Here is a 27,830-nt window from a genome sequence, read left to right as displayed (position 1 = left end):
ATAATTTTCTACATATTAATTGCAAAAGCAGATTTCCAAAAAACTATTTTACGCTTGTTTAATCAAAGACATTACCTAGGTTTTCAAACTTTCGTAACAAGTAATATATTTAAGTAGGAACTTCATATTTGTTTTTAAATTTATCCTCTTTCTTCTATGATATGTTGACTATTTATGATGGATAAAAAAGATCGAGAAATCGAAAGGTAAATTTCAATGAACACTTTTAAATTTATTTATTTAAAAAACTTTACCTTTTTATTATTTTCAAAATTTTCTGATAAATTATATATTTTTATGGGAACTTCAAGCATGTCTCTAATTAAATCGCCTTTCTACTTTTATAGGTTTTGTCGTTTAACTTACTTATTATTGTCTAAAGGATGTCCATCGAGGTTCTTAATTAATTAGGCAGATCGTAATCAAAAACATTTTATTAACATAAACAACAACAATATTAAAAGACAGAGCGCCGCATTAAAGCGACCGTATTAATTACCTCGTACATCAGGGCTCGAAAAAACTCAGAAATTTTACCCGTCCCCGAGGACGGCTTGTCCAACAATATACCCGTCCTCCTTTGAAGCTAGCCCGTAGCTTCTAAATAAATAAAAATATAATTTTCTCTTATTTATTATTAACATTTATATAAATTGCACAATGAATTAGTAGTTACTAGGATTGCATTATACAGTAATAAAAGAAATACTAGGTTACTAATAGTAAAACCTAGTATTTCTTTTATGAAATAATTTAAATGACAAAGGTTAAGTTATCTGGAATGTCAATTTATCCGAGGGTACTGCATTTTTTAAATGAATCAAATATGACGACGTTAGCCAGTTCCACAATCAAGCCAATGATTTACAGAGGTTTCTGCACAGAAATCTAAAAGGGGTTTTCCATTTAGGTAGATATTCATAATTGCGTTTAACGCTTCTTATTTAAGACCAGTACGTAATGTGTTTTTTTGTAAGTTCATTGCTGAAAAGCCTCTTTCAGCCGGTGCAGTACTACCAGAGAAAACATCGATTCCATCATGCGCAGTATGTTGCTGTATTTCTAGATTAGAGATTCATTTTAGAAGTGAGGCGCTAGGCTCTAGTAAGGTAACAAAAATGGAAAATGTATCACGAACATTAACGGTAAAATGGCCGTCCGCGCGGACGGCGGATTCGAGAAATTTGTTGTTCGCGGGGAATTTTTGACCGCCGAGGACGGGCGGTTTTTCAAGCCCTGTCGTACATATCATCTGATGACGTAGGTGGAAGCGTTACGTAATTCTTTTCGCATGTGCGCGTCTTATATAATCTTTAATTTCTCTTAATTCTCCGCAGGTTTCTTCTATTTATGATGGGTGAAAAAGATCTGAAGATCAATTTTGAAGTGCAAAAGTTATTAAAGCTGCTAACGAAATCTGGAAATGCAATAATGCACCAATTCATGCAATACGATGCAACAAATCAAAGACGTACTTACAGAAATATTTTAATAGCAATAGAAAATTCCTTTGAAATCAATGATGAAGTGAGCTTTAAGGAATTATCCAGTATTTTGGCATTACTGACTGATGTAAGCATTTTCCCCAATTTAATTTCTTGCTTTCATTATGATGATAATCCCTTTAAATTGACTAATGTTGTTATTTTGGCTTGTAAACACAACCGATTAGAAAACTTGAACCAAATGTTCAGTGATGATTCTTCGATTATCAGTGATCTCTCCACAAAAGTTGATGCACCTTTTCCTCTGCCTGCCGATAATGATGAAGAAGATCACAATGCATTTTATTATGCGGTGCGTTCAGGAAATACAAACCTTCTTGAAGTTTTAATGAAGAAGTGGCCATTGGATTATTTTTCATCACACACCCAAGAACTGTGCTCTCTCCTGACGAAAAGCTTGAATGAGTTATTGCTGAAAAATGCCGATGTGTCAACCGAAATGAAAATATATGTACATAGTTTTTTGCTAGACAACTACTTTGAGCAAGTCATTCCATCAGACTCAATTGATTATTCTCACGATGATATCCAAGAAAGTTTGTCACTTATTTTGGAGTATAGTGGTTTAGTTCAAGCAATGTATGGACACAGCGAATCAAAGTATCTAACAGTTTTCTTAGTGAAACAAATAGCCCAGAATATAATGTTATCCAAAAAATGGCTGAAATCTACATATGACAGAATTCCTTGGGAAGAAATGGAATTTCACTTAATTTCCTTCATCCGGTATCTGAGTAATCAAGGAAGTTACATCAACTGTTTTGTAACAGAGAATGACTTGGTGAAATATCTTAGTAATTTTTGTGAGTGTCTGATCAGTGAAATCAAAGAAATTAATCATATGGACAAAGAATCGTTAAGTAAGCTTCCTGAGAAAATAAATCGTGATGATGTGGTAAGCCGCATCATTTCGAAATATCCATATTTCAAAGAATTTTACTTAAATTATGGGGTAATTCGTGATTATGAATCTCTCAATATTATTAAGAAATATGTCGACGTAGTGACTGAAGTGAACAGTCTTGAAAATGGCGGAAAAACTGTCATCATTAGAGCATTGCAAGTTTTGGGAGAGAATTTTAAAAATACTCTGGAATCGCCTAAACTCTCAAGCGCCACAAACGATTTTTTGATGCTGTTCATACCAAACAAAACAAATACTATTCTGAAATTTTTGAGAGACTCTTTTTCGCATGGTTTTCCTTTGTCAACTTGTAAAGTTATTGAAGAACATTACGGTCCTGAGTTTTACACATTTGTTCAGAATGATGTGAAAAGTTTAAGTTATGCTGTAACTTCAGTTCTCCAGAAAATAAAGTTTCAAACTGTCAGATATTTGCTAAAAAGAATTTGCAATTGCAAAGACATTTTTGAATACAAAGACATTACTCGTATGATTCGACCTGTATATTTTGAGAATGATGTAACAGATATTTTACTAAGTAACGACAATACAGTAATTACTGTATTAAAAAAATTAATTGCTGACTTAAGTGAAATTGTAAAAGGAAAAACACATTTTGAAGAGAGTATATTTTCCGAAATAGCAGATATAATTAGTTTTGAAAAGAGTTTTCTAGATAAGTCCAGACTTGAGTTGGAGTTCTATCTTAACTTGCTATATAATTCATCGGTCCCTGACAGTATATTGAATAGTTACACAATTTCTGAGAAAAAGAAGAAAATTAAGCACATGCTAAATGGTATAAACCCTGTAATGGTTCCAGAAAGCTTAACAAGAATAGGATATTTAACTGATGAAATTTTAAAGCATATTTTGTATAAAGAAGATGAGCAAGACATGTCAAATATCTATTCTATAATTTTGAAAATATTTTACATTACTGAATGTCAAGGAGATGAAATCAAACACTTACAGGAACTCAAGAAAAATTTTACGAAGACTAAAAAAATAACTATTGGTAGTATCAGAGAAATAAAAAAATCATCAACAACGTCTTATCAAAATGTCTTGTCAGATGATATTACTTCTTTAAGAAAAATAGTACGTAAACATAATTTATCTGAATTTAACACAGAATCATTTTTCATCTATAAAAATGATTTCAAAATGCAAGTAGAAATTGAAATGCTTATATTATCAATTTTGTCTAGCTTAGAACATTCGAATCTTTTTTTGATAACAACTCAGCTATCTAACGAAGAGGGTCCACTATTAGTTGGCAGATATCTGAGGAATTATCTAGCTCATGGGAATCCTCTCATGGAAGTTTTAATGGATTCCACTCAATCAATATTTTTATTTGCTTTGAAGATTATCAAGCATGATATTTATCGAAAAGGAAATTTTACAAAAAAACGCATAAAGAATCTATTGAATGCAAAATCTATTGTAGAAAATCAAGGAAAACTGTTTTGTGCTTTGTCTAACGGCTCCTTAGCTGATGTGAAACATTGGATGAAAGAAGGAGCTGATATCTACGGAAGGAATCCTGACATGAAAACAGCTTTACATTATGCTTCAAAATCTTCTAACATTAATATTATCAAGTTCTTGATAGATCGCGGATTAAATCCAAAGGCCAAAGATGTTAATGATATAAATATTCTTCACTTAGCTGCTGCATCAGGATGTAAAGATGCAGTTTCTTATATTATAGAAGATTTGGAAGTATCAGTTAATGAAAAATGTAAGCAAAATAAAACAGCTCTTCATATTGCAGCAGAAAATGGGTTTTTCGATGTCGTTGAAATTTTACTTAATCACAAGGCTACAATTAACGTTGATCAGTTTCTTGGGACACCACTGTACAAAGCTGTAATAAACAATAGAGTGAAAACTGCGGAATTATTACTTCAGAATGTTCAGGATATAAATTCAATCCGACATGCAACAGGAATGAACTTATTACATTTTGCTGCTGACTTGGGGTACAAGAATATGGTGCAATATTTGCTCAGTAAAGGAGCAGATGTTAATTCTGTATCTGATACGTTGGTCACACCATTGCACAAATCTGCTTACGCTGGGCATGTAGAAATTGTCACAATATTGATTTGTAATGGCGCAAATATAAATGCTAAGGATTCAGCTGACAACATCCCACTTCATTTTGCTGCGTTTAATGGACAGCCATCAACTGCTGAAATTTTGTTAAAACATGGTGCCGATTTCAATGCTTTTAACAAAGAAAAACGTTCACCTTTGCATCATTCCTTTATGAATGGACATTTAAACGTGTTAAAACTTTTTATAGAACACGGTGCAGGTATTGAAGATGTTAAGAGAAGGGATTTTCCCGTATTTAAATATGCAATCCGTTATAATAACTTGGAACTCATAAATATTTTAATTGAAAATGGAATGTCGATTAACATAAGGGATTCTGATAGCTGTACTCCTCTTCATCACAGCATAAAAAATGGTTCGGTAAGTATTTCGCTGAGATTGATCGAATGTGGAGCCGACATTAATTCAGCAGATAAATTCAATCTTACTCCTTTGAGCCTTTCTATCAAACTTGGTTACTTTGAAATAGCAGATAAACTGTTATCCGAACAGGCCAATATTCATTCAGTTGATTATAAAGGACAAACTTTATTGCATATGTGTGTTTTAAGTTTTCTTTTTTGGGACACTATGGGAGAAGAATATTTTACAGAGACCTACAATAACTTAATCTCTAATTCAAGTAGGCTTAACATTTTTAAAAAGCTTGTAGAAAGTGGAATTAGTATTGAAAGTGAGAATATCTTTGGCAGAACTCCTTTGCACTTAGCTTGCATCTCAGGCTATGATGACATCGTTCAATATTTAATTCCTAAATTGGTTGACATTAATACTTACGACAAACTAGGATATACACCCTTACATCATGCTGTCAAACATAATCATTTGGAAGTTATAAATATACTGTTAGCTAGTAAAAAATGTTGTTTGGACTCTAAGACGTCTCATAACCAAACAGCTTTATGCTTAGCTGTAACCAACAATTACACTGAATCATTTCGACTGTTAATCAAATATGGAGCAGATGTGAATGATGGGAATCCCCTTCATCGAACTGTATTGCTAGGAAATCAGGAAATGAGTATAATTCTTCTTGAAAACAAATCAACCAATATCGAAGAGCAATTTCAAAATAAATTTGAAACGCTTCTTTGGTACGCAGTGAATAAAGGTCTAAAACGAGTGGTATCTTTCGTTCTAGATAAAACGAAATTTTCGACGTCAGTTGCTTTGAATGAATTCTTATACTTTGCAATTCACAGGGGTTACGAAGATATTGTCACCATTTTATTGAATCATGGAGCTGACGTAAATTTTGTTTTTAAACCTAATTTTTCCCCTTTGCATCTAGCTGTGTTTTGTGGACACTCCGATATCATTAAATTATTGTTAACAAGAGGAGCTGATTTCAATAAACGGAATTCCGATAATCAAAGACCGGTTGATTTGGCTGTATTTCTGGGTCACTTGGAATCAGCACAAATATTTTTTCAGCAGCAAATTATAGACATAAATGAAAAAATCCATGATGGTTCTTCTTTGTTAAATTTAGCTGCTGAATATGGACACCTGGACATAGTAAAATTTCTCATGAATGAAGGTGCCGATTTAAATGTAATTGGAAGTTTCGGCTCAAAACCCATACACATAGCTGCTTATTATGGATATTTACATATTGTTAAATACTTCATTCGGTGCGATGAAAAACTGTTAACAGACCGTGGATGTGCAAACATGACTCTTCTTCATTACGCAGCTAGTGGAGGCCAAACAGCAATTGTTAAATATCTAATTGAAAAAGGAATTGAGGTCAATGATGAGTGTGACGATGGATTCCGACCAATTCATTTTGCAATAAAGTCTGACCATGAGGAAGTAATCAAAGTATTGCTTAACTATGGTGCTTTTTATGACTGCATTAGATTATCTGAGATAGAAGAAAAAGATATTAAAAGAATTTTTCTGATGATAAAAGAACTTTTTCATTCAGTTATATTCAGCAATATTTCAAAGGTTATATCACTTCTTGATGAGGGTGCGTGCATCAATGCTAAGGATTCAACAGATAATACGGTTTTGCATTATGCTGCATGTAAAGGTTATGCTGAAATTTCTCAAATTTTGGTACAAAACAACGCAAATCCTAATATGTTCGGAGAGGGGAATGCTACACCTCTTCATTACGCGTCAGTCTTTGGCAGAATTGAAGTAATAATAATTCTATTGAAAAATGGTGCTATATATGATGCAATAACAACTGATATGAAAACTCCTCTTGATCTATCATCAAGCAAAAGTGTCAGTGATCTATTAAAACTAATCGATAGCGCTTTCAAATCTGTGCAAAATGCTAATATTGAGATTTTAAATACCCTGGCAAAAATTATGGATTCCCATGTGTTAAAATCGATTATGTGTACAAAAAATAAAAAAGGAAAGACTTTACTGTCTTGCGCTATCTGCAATGATTTTCCTAAAATAAATCATCTCAAACAACTATTTTTCAATTATTCAGAAACCTACAATCAAATTTATAATCATTTATTTATTAAAGAAAATTTTAATTATGATATAAGGATGCAAACGAATTTGCTGCAGAAAATTTCTGCAACTCATGTTTCAGATAATCCCAATTCATTAGAAAACAAAGAAAACTATGCAATAATATTGTATAAGCTGCAGAAATATCACGAAGCACTTGATATTTTTCAGGAAATGGTTCAGAGGAAGATGGAGATATTTGGACTGGGTAACATTCGTACTCAAAAAACACGATTTTATATTGGTTCCATTCTCCATAGATTAGATAGAAACGAAGAAGCAATAGAAATTTTAAAAGATGTTTACTTACAACAAAGCTTTTTAATGGGTTTAGATCATTTTGAGACTTTGATTACTATGTTTAGTGTGGCAGAAGTTTTAAATGAACTTAAACGGTATGATGAAGCACTAAATCAAAATAGGATTATGTTGGAAAAATTTCTAGAAATGTTTGGTTTAGAAAACCCTCTGACTATACACTCTCTGGAATTACGAGCAGATATTTTAACAAATTTGGGCAAGTACGGCGAGGCTCTATCTTTCTGCAAATGTATTTACGAATACAAAAAAACAGAGCTAGGGCCTTCTCATCCAGACACTTTAATGTCACTTTTTAAAGTAAAGTCTTTGTTATGTTATCAAAGTTCATCTGATAAAGCTCTCAATGACTTACAAGATTTTTTAAATATTCAGGGAAATGTTTTAGGTCCAAATCATCGATTTACGTTAATGGCTGAGTATGAATTAGCCAAACTGTCATTCAAATGTCATAGATTTAGTGAGGGTCTTAAAATTCTTAAAAGATATATTCCGAAACGAAAGGTTGTCTCAGGTGAAAATGATTCAATGGTTTTAAAACTGCAACAAAAAATAGAAAAATGGATGGATGAGGTTGATTTTTTCAATTTACTAACATCATCCGATAAAGCTCCGAAACCAATCGTGTCACTTGTTCAAGATATGTATCAATTTGAAACTTTTGATTCTGAAGGAACAACGTTTCTTCATTTTGCTGCAAGGGAAGGACATACGTCTTTAGTAAACTATGCATTGCCGATTGGATTCAATGTTATGGCTGTAACCAATACAGGAAATACTGCACTACATGTAGCAGCGTCTAAAGGTCATGCTGAAATTATCGAGTTACTTCTCATGCATGTAAAAAAAACTAACTTCAAACAATTAACTGATTTTATAAATGCTGGAACACGAAATAAAAGAAATTCTGCATTACATGCAGCTGCAGATGTTGAAACTGTCAAGACTTTGCTCAAGTACGGTGCCATCTATAACATACGAAACAAGGATGGCAGAACACCAAAAGATTGCACAACAGTAGACAGCATTTCTGATTTTTTTCAACTGATTGAGGAATTTTTCATTGGTGCCTTGATTGGAGACGGCAAAATAATATCCAAATTCAAGAATCTTTGCCCAGAAGATAAATTAACAGTTTTAAATGCAAGAAATGAGTTGCACCACACAATACTGCAAGTTGGTTTGAATTATGGGCACAAAAAAATTATTGAGAGTATTAAACTTGATGTCTGAGATTGGAAATTTCATTTTTTAAATACTATAAAAGAAATTTAATGCTTCAAAGCTTCCCAAATGCTAAAGTTGGTAAATTGAATTCTATATAACAATATACATACTTTGTGATACATTATGAGTGGCTCCGAAACAATGGGATGGGGGAATTTAAATAAATTTGATAACCTTAAAATAAGTGTGTCATGAACCGTCATAAACCGTTTTAATATATTTAGTAAATATATTTATGTAATGATTCTTATAATGCATGTAGCACGTTTTGCATCTGGATCTATTCATATTTTATATTTTTTGTATAAATGGTTTGCTAAGTAGAAACTGCAACTCTAAATTTGTATTTTTTTTTTTGTAAATAATTCTATCCAACCTGGTAATTTTTAAGAAAGAGTTTTCCTTTTAACTGTCAAAGTGGAATAACAATTGGAGAATCTAGTTGAATAGATGAAGCGTTATATATATTTGGTAAATATAATTGGCAAATATATTTATATAATTCTTATAATGTATGTAGCAGGTTTTGCATCCAGACCAACTCATATTTTACATTTTTTGTATAAATGGTTAAGTAGAAAATTCAACTCAAAATATGCAATCGTTTTACTAGTTAGTAATTCTCTCAAATCTGGTAATTTTTAAGAAAGAGTTTTCTTTTTAACTGTCAAAGTGGAATAAAAATTGGAGAGTCTAGTTGAATAGATGAAGCGTTTAAGTGTATTTTCAAAGATGTTCATCTGAGTAAGAAGAAAATATGGTGTTCGAACTATTTTGTGATAGAATTAAGAGAACGTGGGCTAATACTTCTGTGCCCTATTTATATTACCACTACGTCATTTAAAGAGAAACTTATTCAATCACACACACAAAACTAATGTTTACTTATGTTAAAATTAAAATTGGAAAATAAAAAAAATCTGTTACAAATAGAAAACCCACATTGATTCAACCAGTTTTTACTATTTCGCTTGTTCAATTTATATATTTCTGTAAATGCTCCTAAAAATGTCACTTACTCTCTTCCTTGACACAGTTTTTCGATTTAATTCAATCATTTCCATTAAATTGCAAGAAATATTATTTAATGTTGGACTGCAGTTAGCAAAAAAACCAATTGTTTATGGGTTATCTAACAATTGGTTAACAGCAAAGTATATGCTTTCACCTTTATTGCTGCAATCAACAATAATACTGCCAAATGTCACTGTTACTAATATACAATTTATCTTGAAAAGAAAAGCTTGTAAAAAATAATATTTTGTATTTATCTTGTTTTTGGAGAAACTAGATCAGCTATTTCTAAATGATGTTTCTCGAAACCTTGAGGTTTTCATATAAAGGCCACAGGGGTTCCGAAAATTAAAATTTTTTTCACCAGTTGCGATTTTTGAAACCTGTAATTAGAATTATGTCCAATTAATAAGTTGTTATTTATTTAATGTTTGCGTACTTTGTATGAAATTGTTTAATTGAAATGTTTGTGAGGAAATAAATTTCATAACATTGTTATTTCTAATACTAATATAATGAATGAATTATGAAGAAAAAAAAATTTATGCATTCGGGAAAAATTACATTAGCATTTCTTATGGAATAAAAAAACGTATTCAACATTGAAAAACTATTTTTCTTATTTAACCATTCAATAACCTCAACTAGACTATCTGATGTTTCTCATTTATTTTTCAGTATTATAAAATACATTAACATTTGTGAACTTTTTCATTAAAGTGTCTTATAAATCGGAGATGAGGCTTTTGTTTTGGGCATAGTTCAAGAGCTTATTTCAAAAAAATATTCATAGTTCAAAAAGCATGTTTACGAAACTATGTACAGTCCGCAAAAAAAAAAATTATATATATATATATATCACCCGGAATAGCTTTATTCGTTCTAATGATCGGATTTTCACGAACTAAGTGTCAATCTTAATGGTTCCTGGGGGTAACCTCAAATTTGCTAATTAATTAGTGCTAACTATTAATTAAGTTACGAAATCAGACACAAAAACGTTTTTTCTCTGAATAAACACATATTTTTTCACATATTTGGAATCCAGACACATGAATTAGGATGGTGCGGGGTAGGCAAAATTTTAAAAAATTGGGTCACAATAAAGGTTTATATGTTTGGCGATAGTCCAGAAAAAGTCGCCAGCGCTAATTAAATATTTTAAGATAACACATTGACTAATTCAAAAGAAGAATGCTAAATTTCACTAGGTTGCTAAGCAACCAAGCTCTGACTGTAAAAAAAAATTGAAATAATGTTCTGTGATTGCTCGGAGAGGTTTAATTAATAGTTAATAGAAAATATCTCGAAGTTTCTAGGCAATAGATAATTTTTAAGCTGATTTCTGCCCAAAAAGCAATTTTTTTTTAAATTTTAATCTCCTTTAAAAAGAAAATTTGAATCGATTTATAAATTATTTATGATTTTTAAAGTTTTTAAATACATGAACTTTCTGTCTGATATTATTTAGGTTATGTTGTTTTTGCTATATTTATTCGAGGATTTCATACTAAAATCAAATTAACATAATTTATTATGGCTATATGCAAAAATTTAGGGATAATCATTTTTACAGCATTAATTGAGTCTTCTAGGCAAGAAAATTTGAAGGAAAAAAAAGTACGTGAAAAATAAAATGTATATTGTATAGTAATTCCAATGCACATTCACATGATTTTCTATAATTTACGATAATTCTTTTTTATTTAACTCAAGGAATTGCTGAATGTTTTATGGTATTTTAAAAACATGGAAAAATGTTATATTTAAAAATAAGATATCGAAATAATATGTTGCATATTGTACGATTCATTGTTTAAAAAATCACTTCATTCTGCTAGATGTTTAGGTTACAAGGTTTTCTTTAGATAAAGATGATTAGCGAATAACATCCTCATGTTTCGATACGTTCTGAAACTTACGTTCGCAAATTCACCATAAAATGTCGCACAGCATATTCTTCAATTACGATAAGCTACATTTACCACTAAATACTGCTACTATGATTATTTTTGTTTTCTTATATATATCTGATACGATACTCTCTTCTTAAACAGAGCTCGTAAGGTCCTTAAGATGCTGAAATGGGGGCACGAAAACTTAAAAGATAAAATATTAATAAATATCATTAACTCAAAATATCTGGTCTCAAAATTTTAATTTTAAAGTTATATATAATTTTTGCAATATTGATGCTCTTACGTTTTTAAAGACCACATATATCCTGTTAAAATATGAAAACGCATATGTTTAATGAAGAGGGAAGTAAAAGTCGACATGTTTTGAGCGTTCAAATATAATCGCCCATTCTCAAAACTTGTCAAGCTTGAACAACTTGTGACTTTTATTATTGGAAGCACAAAACATGTCTATTTTTATTATCATCTAATATTTTTTAAATCAGTGAAGTTTTTATATTTTCGATTCAGTTTCTTGGGATTATCTATTTAGTTACACAACATATTGAATTATTTCACTCGATATTTAAATAAGTTTTTAAGTTATAGGCACAGGTTCTTAGATTGAAAAAATAATAATTCGCTACTTTGTAAAAAAATCAATGAAGTGAAATTTTTTTTGCTGCGAGCCTTAAAAATTTAATTTAAGGACATAAAAAAATTCTGTTTTCAATTGAAATTTGAAAAGTCGAATGTGAAAATGAAATGTCCCCTAGCACCAGGAATCGAAATTAAATAGTTACAAGGACAACTATTCAAACAAGTTATTGTTTCTGAACTACTCGAAGTTGTTTGAAAAGGTATTTTTTATATATCGATTCCAAAGTCTATTCTACATATATATACTTTCGAAGTATTTAAATCAAGTTTATTTTTGCACCCTTATTTGCTTGAAATTATTAAATAATTTGCTTAAAATAAATTATTCAAGCTACATGATTTAATACTATTATAGTATAATAGTAAACGGGGATTCCATCGCATATTTTTAACCTTGATACGGCTTTTTCTTCGTTTTATTTTTTAAGGAAATATGTTCCGATCGAACAGATTTCATTCTGGAAATAGCGAAATTATTGAGTAGGTCCGTTAGAGCAATATCATTCTTATCCTCTTTTGACGAAATATAGGAAAAATTGGTTTTCACAGTTTCTATAAAAAGTATTATTAAGTATTTCTTTAAAAGTAAGTCTTCTTGCCACGTTTTTTTAATTATTTTTTTAAAACTTTTAATCTAAATAAGTTCTAAATAAGTTTTTTATTTTTTATCTAAATAATTGTGTATTTTTTATTGCATTTTTTCTTAAATCAGATGGTTGAAAAATTGACCGGCTTCGGAATCTTCTAACAAATTTCAATTTTTAATATTTCCTGCTTAACAAAATAAGGCATTTTTCCTGATAACAAATTATACTACAATAATATATTGCGAATCGTGCTGAAGTAAAAAATTAAACAAAATAGTTTAGTGTATTATCCGGAAAAAAATCTACATGGAATCATAAAGAAAGAGTAAAAGATATAATGAAATAATTAGTGAATCACACATGGTCAGATAATTAAAAATTTAATTTCACAACTAAAATGTTAGGACGATATTTAAGATACTGATATATTTTAAGACGCTGAAAAATTTTGGCTACGTATTCGACAGTTTTTTATGTTCGGTATCTTTATACTCTTTGTAGTGACTTATAAGACATCAACACTATTTTAGATAATCTATGTTGAAGTCACAAAAAACAAAAACAAAAAAGACAATAAACGATTTATGTTCTTTTTTCAGGAAAAATAGTATGCTTAGTAAATAATCAGCTGTTTTGCATTAAATAATTTTAAACAGTGGAATGTTTTTAATTTCTTAACAATGTTTTATTCTTAGCTAGCAGACAATAATTCGTTTATAAAAAAACTTAACTATAATTTAAAAAGGAACTTTACTTTCAAGAAAACCTAAATTAAAGTACTAAAACAATTGATTAGTATATTAATGGAGAAATAATAAACATAGTAGGGTAAAGAATAAGATTTTTAAAAATTTTAAAATTTAATTAAATAGTTGGTAAAATAGTACTGCGTATTACTTCCTCACAGGCGATTGAAAAATCACTTTTAAGATTAAGATAATATATAAGATGTTGAGAAATTTGCGATGATGTGAGATATGCTTAAATATGTTTACTGCGTATTTTTATTAATATTTATAAAAAATATATTGAGGAAATTTATAAATATTTTATTCCAAATCTATTCATACATATGTATATAATTGAAATTGTATCAGTTATTGAGAAAAAAAACTAACAAATAAAAAATAATCACATTAAATAAGCACAATCTGGTGAATAATTATATTCTATCAGAATCAAGCTTTTATAAAACTCGATATTCTTTGAATAAAATTTTTTTTATTCAATAAAGAATTTTACTCACATTTCTTTACTAAATTGCAAACAGATTTTTAGACGACTAAAAAAGAAACACCGTATTTTATAGTTGTAAAAAAATAAAAATAAAAATATTAGCAAACTATTATTAGCGAAAAAAATATGAATTAAAATTTATGCTACGCGCGCGAAGTCAAGTTCCTCCTAAGTTTATTACATTTTAATATTGATCGTCCCATTTAATTATTTCTTCATTGTCGCCAAATTATTTTTTTTAAATAATTAATTTTAATTTTTCTCTTCGAATAAATAAAAACAGTTAAAACTTTAGATTTTTCAATTGAAAAATATATAGATTAATATGGTATAAAAATATCCATACCTTGTAATTCAACTTTTTTTATTCTTACTTTAATTAAATAGTAAAAAATGATAAATAATTATTAAAAGTTTTTTTTCCCTAAAATTATCTTTGGGTAAATGAGTGTTTTGAGTGGGTGCAATTTTTTTTTTGAATTGCTTCATTAGTTTTTAAAATATTACTGAAAACGCAAAAAGTGAAATTAATATTAAGGGGTCCAAGCTTTGAATCGCTCTGACCAAACTATGGGGACCCCATTTCCCAGATTGCGGCTATCCCCTATATTTTGAAGATAAGAAACCCAAATATGCGAAAAATATTTATGTTTATTCAGAGAAAGTACGTTTTTGCGTCTGATTTCGTAATTTAGATAATAGTTAGCACTATTTAATTAGCATATTTCAGATCACGCCCCAGAACCATTATGATTGACACTTAGTTCGAGAAAATCCGATCATTAGAACGAAAGTTATTCAGGATGATATATTCCTTTTTGTGGACTCTACATCGTTTTATTTTATAATATAGTCATAGATTATGACATAATAAAACCAAATGCGAAATGAAATTAATAGCAAAATACACTTTACTTTATGTGTCATAATAAGATTTCAACATAATGTAAATTAGAAAAAAGCATGTTAGAAAAGCAAAGTCAGTACGACTATTACATCAGTAATCAAAGTGAGATCCTTTCTATTCAATTACATTCTCGCATTCATTCGTGGACACAGAGAGCGTTCACAAAATGATGATATTAATATTTCTTTAGACATCTTAATTGCATCAATCAAAACCGACTTGCTTCTCAATTGTCCACCAGATCTGTAAATGTATCTTACTAATGTGCCCCAAAGTTTTTCTACCAGATTGAGATATGAGCTACTGGATGGCCGATCAAGGGATTTATGCTTCAGTAGCTTTCATCCAGGAGTGAGTTGAATTATGAAGTATGGACTGGCGCATGTCTTGTAAAATTCCAGTCTCCGAATGTCATAAGAAGAGCAACAGGCTATAGATTTTGATACATTCTGATCTTTTATATATTCTGATTTTTAATATATTCCGAATATATTCTGAAATGTAATTGAATTCATTTTAGTTTGTGTGAATGTAATAGGAGTACCACCGCCTGTAGCAAAAGAAACCGAAACCGTAACAAATCATCCACCAAATTGACGTTTGGTAAATAAACGGGTTATTGTCCGTAAGTAGTACCAAAAACTATTGACAGCCATCTAATTAAACTTCAGAAAAGGACATATCACTTCGATTCGCACCTTTCTCAAGATGTTTCTTTGCAAATGCTAAATAAACATCATCGTGGAAATTAATAAGCGGAGTTTTCTAAATATTAATATTCTTAAATTAAATGTTCTGATTTACTACTGCATGTTGATTGCATTTTATTTTTATTTTACTGCCGATGACATCTTATCGCGCAAGCAAGATTCCAAATTTGTTTTTTTTGTTTTGATATTTTTTTTTGCCTTCTGATACGCTGTTTATTGCCTTAGTTTTCAGGATTCCTGAGGTAACTATTCCCTGCAACCTTAGACCTTTTTATTTTCTAGCAGTTTCAGAACCACTCAAGTCAATTTCTTAAAAAGCTAAAATTTTATCGACAGTTCACTAGTATATAGCACGTGTTAACTTGATTTTATCTTGGCGTACCTATTGAGAGATTAAGGTTGACATTGTCCGTAATATATCACCACAAGATCGGCTCGCAGGCACGCTGCTTGTCTCAATCTGAACATGCCTATCTCGATAGAAACGTCCACCTCCATTTGAATATGCCTAGCTTTCTGGAGGGATCAGAGAGAACAATTGCCTTTGCAATATACGACATTGGTCTCCTTGTGCTGTTGCTACTCAGACTAGATCAGACACATTGGGGTACTTTAGCCTAGCCCAACATGGGTGATTCACGGACGTGATCTGAACACGCTTGCCTCAACTAGCTCTCTACAAGCTAATATAGTGAGGTGTATATTTTTTAATATTGGACCAATATCATTTTCTATGTAGGAACCTTATAGACTTAAAATGTTGGGTAAAAATTGGGATGTCTAGATTTTTCAATATTGGTAATAGAATGACTTTCTTTTCAAATTTGATTTCTTGATGCAGGGAACTGAAATACACCAAATAAATCTAAATTTTGCAAAAAAATCGTTTAAAAAGTTTAAAACAGAAATTTGCTAAAACATATAGAAGGTATTAGATGACACTATTGATTTAATATTGTTTGATAAGTTTATTCTGTGTTACAAGTAGAGATATTTGATGGGTATGATTCATTGCTGATTCTGCATATTGCACAAGTTTATCAATATCTGAATCAGTGATTCTGCTAGTGATTAAATCTGCTTGTGAAAATTACGGGTCCTTCTATATTTCTGGGTTCCCTTTTTACTAAAAGCAGCTTTCTATTAAAATATGAATTCCCAACCTCTTTATAGATCTATTTATAAACACATTCATAATATTATTTGATATATTGCTATAAGAAGATATTGATATAGATTTATATATTGATAAATTGATAAACGAAGGATTTTATAACAAGTGGAGTTATGTTTTAACAATCGAGACTTTTACTTAATACTGAACAGACAACTTAAACAAAGAAATGATGTAATTACTCATATTTTATCTTCCAGTTATTTATAATAAAATAAAAGACTTTTTTTTATATGTATTTAAAGTTTGTTTTTTATTTTTATTTTGTATCTATAAGTTTACTAACACACTATTTTTTCGCACTGGAAAAATAAGCGTTTCAGGGGACGCGTGTTAACACATTTTTCACTTCCTTCTCGCAATTTTGGCCTCTTTGGCGCGTAAGCGAAAGACCTTATATAACATCGATTCTAATGCTTTAAACAATATGTCTCATACCATAAAAACTCATATTTTTAAAATCATTTAAAAAAAATTCATTAATGAAGTGAAATAATTCATAATTAATAATTTTCACTAAATATTTCTAGACATATATAAGTATTTTAGGAAATTATGGCTCCCATGTTACAACATGAAACTAATTCAAAATGAATAGCACCTTACGAGAAATTATTTAAAAAAATTAGCCAACTGTCTATCCTCATGCTTTCGCTTGTCATGCGTGTTTATTAATTAAAAAAAATACTTAAAAATACTCATTTACTTATTTTTATAAATTTTTTTTATAAATAATTCTAACTAAATGTAGATATTTTCGAAATATAACACCCATAGTTCATTAATTAAACTACTTTCATGTTTTATGTTAGCTTCATGTTTCATTTTAGTTTCAATGTATATATTACGAAATACAAAAATGCATATTACACGCAAAAAATTACTAAACGTGTAACAAAATGATAAGAAAAAAATATAAATCATCCACCATAACGTAAAGGCTATATATTCTCTGGACTTTGCGTAATTTTAAAATTTCATAAAAAAAAAATTTAAATTTCCCATGCACATTTAAAGACGTATCGTATATGGTTATTTCTTACAAAAAAATAGTGCCCCTATTTTAACATGAAACTTACCAGGTAGTAAATAGGGCGAAGGGCTTGTATGAATTAGATGCAATTTTTTCATCTTTGTAATTAGCCAGCTTTCTTCGTTAATTTATGTTATACAAACATAATAATTTAGTATAACTTTTAGAAAGTAGCTTTCTTTTAATCAAGACGGGACTAGGAAAACATTTTTAAATAACAATTTAATATTACTAAAACACTTAAAAAACAGTAAAATTATGTTGTTCGTCATTTCTAATGATACTTAGATGAGCCAAACTTTTTGCGAATTAAGTTGGGAGGCGCGAATTTCGTTTGACAAGAGAGCACAGCGAGGGTGAAACTAAGTCTCAGCTCACAACCCCACGAAAAAATGGCAACCTCACTCGTGTGACCATTTTTTCAATTTAGACATAGATCTATTGGTAGGGAAATTTTCTCCATATCCCTGTACCTATGGTACTCAGCGACCAGCCTCAAGACTTTGGATGATGCATATTTTACGAGCAAGTATGCGTCGCATGTACTCGGTGGCTCTTAGCGGAGTTAAGAATCAAACCCCAACCCAGAGAATCAAACCCCAACCAATGCCAGATTCTCTAGCCACTGGAATACCACGACTCTAAAGAATTAGAAATTAGTTATGAAATTTCATACTATAATTGTGGTTATTACAAAACTCTATGTAGTATTAAAGAAAAGATCTACCCTAATAATGATAAATGTAAATTAATGCAAAATTTTAGTTGCTGTCAAACAATTTTTGTGTATGCTTAAATTGGAAATAATCTTTAAGAAATGAACTATTCTGAAATTTCATTATAATTTAGAAGTTAAAATAATTGCTTAATTCCAGGAGAACTGCTGAAATACAGAGGCTCCAAATATCCCAGATCTAGAAAATTTGTACCTCCTTATAACTCAGGTAAGTTTTTAAAATTTTATTATAAACTTTAGCTAAAGAACACTGCTGTATCTTTTACATTAAAATTTCATTCCACATTATAACTCTTAATATTCTCCAAAACCTGAGTTTAATGTAATGTATTTTTTCTTCTCTCTCTCAGGTTCATAATTATGATGAATAGCAAAAAATTGGAAATCGACCCTCAAGTGCAGCAATTATTGAACTTGTTAATGAAATCAGAGAATGCAGTAACTGACCATTTTTCTCAGTATGATGAAGAAAAGAAAATACGTATATACTTAAAAATTTTAATAGCAATAAAAAATGCTATTGAAGCCAATGAGGAAGTAAAATTTCAAAGATTATCGACCTCCTTGTCATTGTTGAGTAAAGGGGCCAGTTCTCCAAATTTAAATTCTTTCTTTAATTGCGATGACAATCCATTTAAAATGTCTAATGTGATTATAATGACTTGTAAATATAACCGATTAGAAATCTTGAACCACATATTTAGTGAAGATTCAATGATTATCAGTGATCTTTCTTCAAAAATTGGAAGAGAATATCCTTTGCCTGCCGATAATGACGAAGAAGATCACAATGCCTTTTATTATGCAATACGTTCAGGAAATATCCGACTTTTGGAAGTTTTAATGAAGAAGTGGCCATCGGACTATTTTTCTTCACACACTGAAGAATTGTGTTCTCTCCTATCAAGGAGCTTAAATGAATTGAACTTAAAAAATGTAGATGTATCAATTGAAATGGAGATGTTTATAAACAGTTTCTTACTTGATTACTATTTTGAAAAAAACCCTCCATCTGACTCAAATGTTTATTCTCACGATGATATCGAAGAAAAACTATCACTAATATTAGAGTACATTGATTTATTTAGAACAAAGAGTGAATCTAAAGATCTGATGATCTTTTCAGCAAAACAACTTGCCGTGAATATAATGATTTTGAAAAAAAGACTGAAATCTACTTATGACAGAATACCTTGGGAAGAAATGGAACTTCATTTAGTTTCGATCATCCGATATCTGAATAACCAGGGGAGTTATATAAACTGCTGTGTAACAATGACAGACTTCGTAAAATACCTCGGTATTTTTTCACAATGCATACTGAATGAAACCAAAGAAATCGAGCAAGTGGATATAAAAAAGCTATGTGAGCTTCCTGAAAAATTAAAACGAGGAGATGTAGTAAGCCGTATCACCTCTAAATATCCAGACTTTAAAGAATTTTACCAAAATTACGACTTAATACGCGATTATGAGTCTCTTAATATTATTAAAAAATATGTCGATATAGTAACGGAAGTCAACTCTCAAGAAAAGAGTGGGAAGACTGTAATTGTGAGGGCACTGCAAGTCATAGGAGAGAATTTAAAAAATTCACTGGAATCGCCTAAACTTTCTTCTGCTTCAAACGATTTCTTGATGTTGTTTATGCCAAATCGGACTAATACTATTTTGAAAACTTTGAGAGATTCGTTTTCTCACGGATTTCCCTTATCTACCTGCCAAGAAATTGAAGAAGTTTTCGGATCTGATTTTTACTCATTAGTTCAAAATGACGTGAAGAGTTTAATCCATGGCATAACTTCAGTACTTCAGAAAATAAAGTTCAAAACTCTCAGAACTCTATTGGAAAGAATTTGCAATTGCGAAGACATTGATTCTTTCAAAGACATTTCCTGTATGATTCGACTTATTAATCTTAAAGATGACCTAACAGATATAAATAATGCTATAGCAGGCAACAATGATATAATTACAGTAGAAAAACTCGTGTCCGGTTTGAATGAAATTATGAAGGAAAAAACACCCATTGAAGAGAGTAACTTTAAGAAAATAGCAGATATTATTAATTTTGAGAAGGGTAAGTTGAAAAACTTCGGAATAAAATTTGATACAACCCTTGCTCTGTTAATTTATGCACGCGTTCCTGAGTGTAAAATGGATAGTTTCTTCATTTCCGAGAGAAAAAAGTTTATAAGGCAGAAGCTGAACTACGTGAATCCTGATAATATGTCACGAAGCTTAACAAGAATTGGAATACTAGCACATGAAATAGCAAGGAATGCGAAAGTAGATGAACAGAATATTTTTAATTTCTATTCCATAATTTTCAAAATTTTCTACATTACTGAATGTCAAGGGCATGAAATTAAACACCTTAAGAAATTCAAGAAAAGTTATGAAAAAACTGTAAAAATCACAAATGAGAAAATTAGAAACATAAAAAAGTCGTCATCTACCTGTTATCAAGATATCTTATTCGATGATATTATTGCTTTAAAAAAAATTGTAAGCGATCACAATTTCTCAGACAAAAATATTGTTTCATTTCATCTCTATCAAAATAATAAAAAAGTACAAGTAGAAATTGAAATGCTTATAATGTCTATTTTATCTAGCTTAGAGCATTCCAACCTTTATTTAATAGCGAGTCAGCTGTCTAACGAAGAAGATAATCCTTTATTGGTTGGAAGATATCTAAGGAATTATCTAGCTCATGGTAATCCTGTAGTAGACATTTTGATGGATTCAACTCAGTTAATATTTTTATATGCTTTAAAAATTATTAAACATGATATTTATCGAAAAGAAAATTTCATGATTAAACGCCTGAAGACTATATTAAAAGCAAAGTCCATTGTTGAAAATCAAGAGAGATTGTTTGGCGCTTTGACTAGAAATTCCACAGACGATGTGATACACTGGATAACAGAAGGGGCTGATATCTATGGAAGAGACCACGACTTGATGACATCGTTACATTTTGCTTCAAAATCATCTAACATTGATAATATAAAACTCTTAATTGGCCGTGGTTTGAATCCAAAAGTCAAAGATTTTTATGACAGAAATATTCTCCACGTAGCTGCTGCTGCTGCAGGATGCAAAGAAATGGCAAGTTACATTATAGAAGAGCTAAGAATATCAGTTGATGAAAAGTGTAAAGGAGATCAGACAGCCCTCCACATTGCAGCAGAAAATGGCTGTGTTGATGTCGTAGAAACATTGCTTCAGAACAAGACTGCAGTAAATATCAAGAGTCTATTACCCAGGACTCCACTGCACAACGCTGTGATCAATAATAAAGTAAACGTTGTTGAACTGTTTCTGGAAAATATGGAAGATATAAATTTGATCAGAAATCCGGAGGGGTTTAACTTATTGCATTTTTCTGCGGAGATGGGTCACTTGGATATGACTTCTTATTTACTTCTTAAAGGAGCTGATGTTAATTCTGCGTCTGATAGATTGCTCTCACCATTGCATCTATCTTCTTATGCAGGTCATACTGAAATCGTCAAAACATTGCTTTCAAAAGGGGCAAACGTAAATGCGAAGGATTCATTTAATTACACTCCACTTCATTTCGCTGCAGCAAATGGTCACGCTTCTACAGCTGAGGTTTTAATTGCATATGATGCAGATATATATTCTTCAGGTCATGAAGACCTTTTACCTTTGCATTTAGCCATTGTGAAAGGACATATTAGCGTGTTAAACACTTTTATAAAACACGGTGTAAGTATTAAAGATGTCACAATAAGAGGTGCTTCTGTACTTGAGTATGCAATTCCCCACACAAATTTAGATTTGATAAATTTTTTAATCGATAATGATGCCCCCGTTAATGTGAAAGATGTTCATGGCAGAAATCTTCTTCATCTAAGTATAAAACACGGATCAATAGATTTATTACTGCGATTAATTGAAAGAGGAGTTGATATTAATGCAGTAGATAAAAACGGTTTCACACCTTTGAGTCTTTCCATCGGACTGGGACACTTCGATATGGCTAAAATACTCTTGTCCAAAAAAGCTGATATTGATTCAGTTGATAAGCGTAGACAAAATTTATTACATATGTGCGCTACAAATTTAGAATATTGGAATTCAGTTAGCAGTGGTTACAATTTAATTAATGAAGAAAAACGCAATGTTTCATTTCCTAACTCGAGTGGGCTTGAAGTATTTAAAATACTTGTTAACCTGGGAATTAACATTGAAATGAAAAATATATATGGCCATACTCCATTGCACATAGCCTGCATGTTCAATAACCTTCCAATAGTGCAATATTTAAGCGATAATTCAGCCAACCTTAACATTCCTGATAAAATTGGGTTTTCACCCTTGCTTTACGCTGTTGACAGTAATAATCTTGAGCTTGTTAAAATACTTTTGGCAAGTGGAAAATGTTCAATAAATTCTATGAATTCTGAAGGCGATACTGCATTGTGCTTAGCTTCCAAGAGCAATTATGCTGAAATAACTGAGTTTTTAATAAAAAATAAAGCTGATGTGAATGACGGTGATCCACTTTATAAAGCTCTCGTGCAGGGAAGTCAGGATACATGCATAATTCTTCTGCAAAATAAATTTACAGATATCGAGAAACAGTTTAAAGATAAGGGTGAAACTCTTCTACAAACAGCTTCACTCAAAGGCTTAGAGCGATTGGTGTCCTGCTTTTTAGATAAAAAGAGACTTTCAAAATCAGTTAACATAAACGAGTCTTTGTTTCAGGCCATCCAGTCTGGATATGTTGATATTGTAATCCTTCTGTTAAATCACGGAGCTGATGTTAACATTGTTTTTGAAAATCATATTACCCCATTGCTCTTAGCAGCATCACTCGGTCATTCTAACATCATACAAATATTGTTAGACAGAGGTGCGGACTTTAATAAATTAGATTTAGAAGGTAGAAGTTCGATTGAATTGGCTATCATGCATGGTCATTTAGACTCAGTAAAATTATTTTTACAGAATAAGACTGTGGATGTAAATGAAAAAATATATGGCGATTATACTCTGTTACACATTGCTGCGCAATGTGGAAATCTGGACGTAGTAAAATTTCTTATGAACGAAAATGCCTCTTTAAATGTTGCTAACGAAATCGGTTCAAAGCCTATTCACATAGCAGTTCAAGCCGGACATTTACATATTGTTAAACACTTTCTTCAGTGTGATGAAAAATTGTTAACAGAGCGTGGATGTTCAAACAAAACACTTCTTCACTATGCAGCTCAAGCAGGCCAAACAGAAATTGCGAAATATTTGATTGAAAAAGGAGCAGATGTCAACGAATCTGGAGATGATGGAGTAAGGCCTATCCATTTAGCTTCAAAGTTTGGCTTTGAGGAAGTACTAAAAGTACTGCTGAACAATGGCGCCATTTACGATTGCAATCTTGATGCCTTTCCAATGACACCACTACTTTTTACTGATAAGGAAGGTGTTAGAAAAATATTAATGCTGACAAAAGAAATTTTTGACTCAGTTAAAAGCAACAATGTTACGAAGGTAAAATCGCTAATTGATAAAGGAGCTTGCATCAATGCGAAAGACTCAGGAAATGCCACCCTTTTGCATTATGCTGCATGGAAAGGGTTGGTGGATATTATTCAAATTCTGTTGCAAAACAAAGCAAATCCTAATATAGTTGGAAAAAATAATTCCACTCCTTTGCATTATGCGTCGAAGTCTGGGAATATTAAGGTCGTAAAAATTCTATTAGAAAATGGAGCCACATATAACGCGATGTCAACAGCTGGGAAAACTCCTCTTGATCTAGCTTCAAGCAAAGACATTATCGATTTATTAAAACTAATCGATACTTCTTTTAAAAATGTACAGAATCGTAATACTCAGGTTTTAGGTGTTCTAGAAAAATTTAAGAAGTCTGAAGAGTTAAGGTCAGTGGTGTGTGCAAAAAATACAGAAGGAAAAACTCTAATAGCTTGGGCTATTTATAATGATTTTCCTGATTTAAATCAGCTTAAGCGTATATTTCTAAATGAATCTGAATCCTACAGGCAAATTTTTAATCAATTATTTAGGAATGAAGATTGCGACGCAGCTCTAAACATTCAATCGAATTTACAGCAGAAAAATTCAGAAATGTTTGGCTTAGATAATCCCTTTACATTAGAAACCAAAGAAATTTCAGCGATAATACTGTATAAGCAGCAAAAGTATTTACAAGCACTAGCTATTTTTCAGGAAATGTTGCAAAAAAAGAAGAAATTGTTTGGACTAAATAATAGTGGAACACAGAAAACACGATTTTATATAGGCTCTATTTTGCATAGCTTAGGTAAAAGTATAGAAGCGATAAATATTTTAGAAGACGTTTACTCGCAACAAAGTAAACTTTTGGGATTCGACCATTTTGAGACTTTGATTACTTTATGTAGTTTGCCAGAAGTTTTGAACGCACTTAAGCGGCATGATGATGCACTGAATAAAAATAACATTGCGTTTAAAAAGTTTCTCGAAATGTTTGGGTCAGACAATCCTATAACTATTCACTCCCAAGAAAATCTTGCGAATACTTTAACTCACTTGGGCAAATACGAAGAAGCATTGTCCAACTATAAATGTGTTTACGAATACAAAAAGCGAGAATTAGGGCATCATCATTCAGCCACTCTGATGTCCCTTCATAATATTAAATATGCATCATGCCTTCAAAATTTATCTGACAAAACTCTCAAGGACTTGCGAGAAGTTTTACATATCCAGGAGAAAGTTTTAGGTCCAAAACATGAGTTTACATTGAAAGCTGAAACCAATTTAGGAGCATTATTGTTCAGGAGCGGTAAAATTAGCGAGGGTTTTAAAATTCTTAAAGGGAATATTGAGAAACAAAGAGCTGTGTTTGGGGTTAATAACCCAAAAGTTTTGAAAATGGAACAATTTTTAGAAAAAATGAATCATGGCGTCGATCTGTTCAATTTACGAAAACCGTCGAATCGTACTAAGCCTAATCAAGATCCGTCATCTAATGAATCGCTTGCGAAAGACCTGTATCAGTACAAAACTTTTGATTCTGAAGGTAGAACTTTCATTCATTTTGCTGCAAGTGAAGGACAAATGTCTTTAATAAATGATGCATTACAGAATGGATGCAATGTTATGCATGCAACCCACAAAGGAAATACAGCTTTGCACATTGCATCGTCTAAGGGACATTTTGAAATTGCTGAAAAGCTCCTAATGCATGCGAAAGAAAATAACTTCGATCAATTTTCTTCATTCATAAATGCTAAAACAACAACTGGAGGAAATTCTGCACTGCATGCAGCTGGAAATGTAGAGACAGTCAAGATTTTGCTTAAGTACGGTGCCATCTACAACATACGAAATAAGGAGGGTAAAACACCAAAAGATTACACTAAAGTAAAAGAAATTTCTGATTTTCTGCAACTTATTGATGAGTTTTTCACAGGTGCTTCGGTTGGAGATTGCAAAATAATATCCAAACTGAAGAGCCTTGGACCTGAGGAAAAATTAGCTGTTTCAAATGCAAAAACTGAAGAGAACCTCACGTTACTCCAAGTAGGTGTGACCAATGGAGACAAGAAATTTATGAAAGAAATTGAGATTTGTTTTAAAATCTGAAATTATATAAATACAAAGTTATTTTTTCAATAACTTTATCAGGGTATCGATTAAATCCAGGATTCTTAAATTTCAGTTCTGATATACTCTATTTTAAATTACATATAGCATTGCTGCGAGACATGACAACCACTTTTTGTAGAAATTTCCGTAAATGGACATTTATGACAAAATAATAACATTCAAATGTGCTTGCTGAGATTTGTTCATTAAATTAAAATGTTGAATTAAATTAAATAAAATGTTGAATTAAATTAAATAAAATGTTGAATTAAATAATCATTAAATTAAAATGTTGAATTAAATAATTAAACAATTAAATTAAATGTTTATATCGGTAACTGAAAAATACTTGATTAAATTGTGTATTACTTGTCTTTTGTTACTTGTTAGCAACTTTTAATAGTATGATTTGTAGGTTTTGCACTAATGTTTTCACAAGTGTTTTGCACAGGGAGAATTACATATTTAATTACCATTTTTACCAACACTTAGAAACGTCTTTAAATAACTTTCAAGCATTTTATGATATGTTTAACAAATATATGTTTATGTGTACAAGATGTGATAACAATTATTTTGAATAAAAAAATACTTTTTATTAACTAAACAAATTTTTTTTGTGTTGAGACAAAATCATTTAAAATACTAAAGATAGCGTATTTAATTTTGAATTAAGTATGTATTTTATTTTTATCAGTAATTAGTTTTACAAGTTAAAAATTTCCTTTCAATAAATAAATATAATGTATTATCATTATAAATTTCTTAATTATCTAAGATATAAAGTTAGTAGCTAAATGTTTTTGAAGGTTTAAATATTTGAATGTATGTAAAAGATGCTTTAAAATACGGTAGCTAAAATAGTAATGGTAGCTCTCCCCTCAATATCAAAATAAATCAAATACCAAGATACAAATGCTGATTCAAATTACAAATTCAAGGAAAGTAATTAAAAATTAATTGAGTTTATACCACTTTTTACATTTATAGTTACCTGTGGCATCCCTGTTTTATCTAGCTAAGGCTATTCATACTGCCCAAAAGAGAAAAAAATGGTAGTTAAATAATTTTATACCTAGATATCTTAAAGTGTAAAGTGAAAAAGAATTTTAATAACGATTTTTCCACCACTGCTTAATTTTTCTCAGACATGAAATTCGTCTTAGTGTATGTAATAAATCTTGGTAGTCAGTGAGATATTCAACTTTTCCAGTAAACAAAGTACATACTATATCAAGGTTCCCAAAAGTTTGCCAAACTGCTCACTAAAGCAAGAAAAGTTTCTCCTAGTGGTAGCAAGAATAATGCATTCATATTTCAATAAATTAGAATTAAAAGAATTTTCCCTCACTAAACACGGGTAACTTTTTTTATAGCAGGCACTGAACTTTTGTTCTTGACTTCGGAGGATGCCGGATGTGTTGCTCATTTAACGTTACCCAGTTGGCACCTGTGAACCTAAGTCACGGAGGCTAGCAATATTACCCACGCCACACTACCACAGATACTCGTTCATAGAGGGAGCCACATTCACACATCACACAACAGAGAACAACACACAGAGAGGGACACATCCATGCCCTGAGCGGGATTCGAACCCGTGGTCATTGTCATCACAGTCAGGCACGACCACCTAGCCGGCAACGCGAATAGTTTAAACAGATCATATAGAAGAAAGGTCATA

The 27,830-nt window shown here is 30.9% G+C and overlaps 1 protein-coding gene across 1 annotated transcript in view; it reads left to right on the top strand.

Annotated features, from left to right (window-relative positions):
- The window catches only part of LOC107440000 (uncharacterized), a 77,029-nt gene that overhangs the window by 12,972 nt on the left and 36,227 nt on the right, over window positions 1-27,830 (top strand). The window contains exons 2-3 of the mRNA XM_087162866.1: window positions 1,338-8,507; window positions 18,868-26,125. Coding sequence (XP_087018992.1) covers window positions 1,338-8,507; window positions 18,868-26,125 — 14,428 coding nt within the window. The remainder of the gene's footprint in view (window positions 1-1,337; window positions 8,508-18,867; window positions 26,126-27,830) is intronic.

This window comes from Parasteatoda tepidariorum, chromosome 5 (genome assembly GCF_982258835.1).
Source record: "Parasteatoda tepidariorum strain Cologne lab strain chromosome 5, Ptep-v5.0, whole genome shotgun sequence".
Taxonomy (NCBI): Eukaryota; Metazoa; Arthropoda; class Arachnida; order Araneae; family Theridiidae; genus Parasteatoda; species Parasteatoda tepidariorum.
This window is presented reverse-complemented; position numbering and strand designations above follow the sequence as displayed.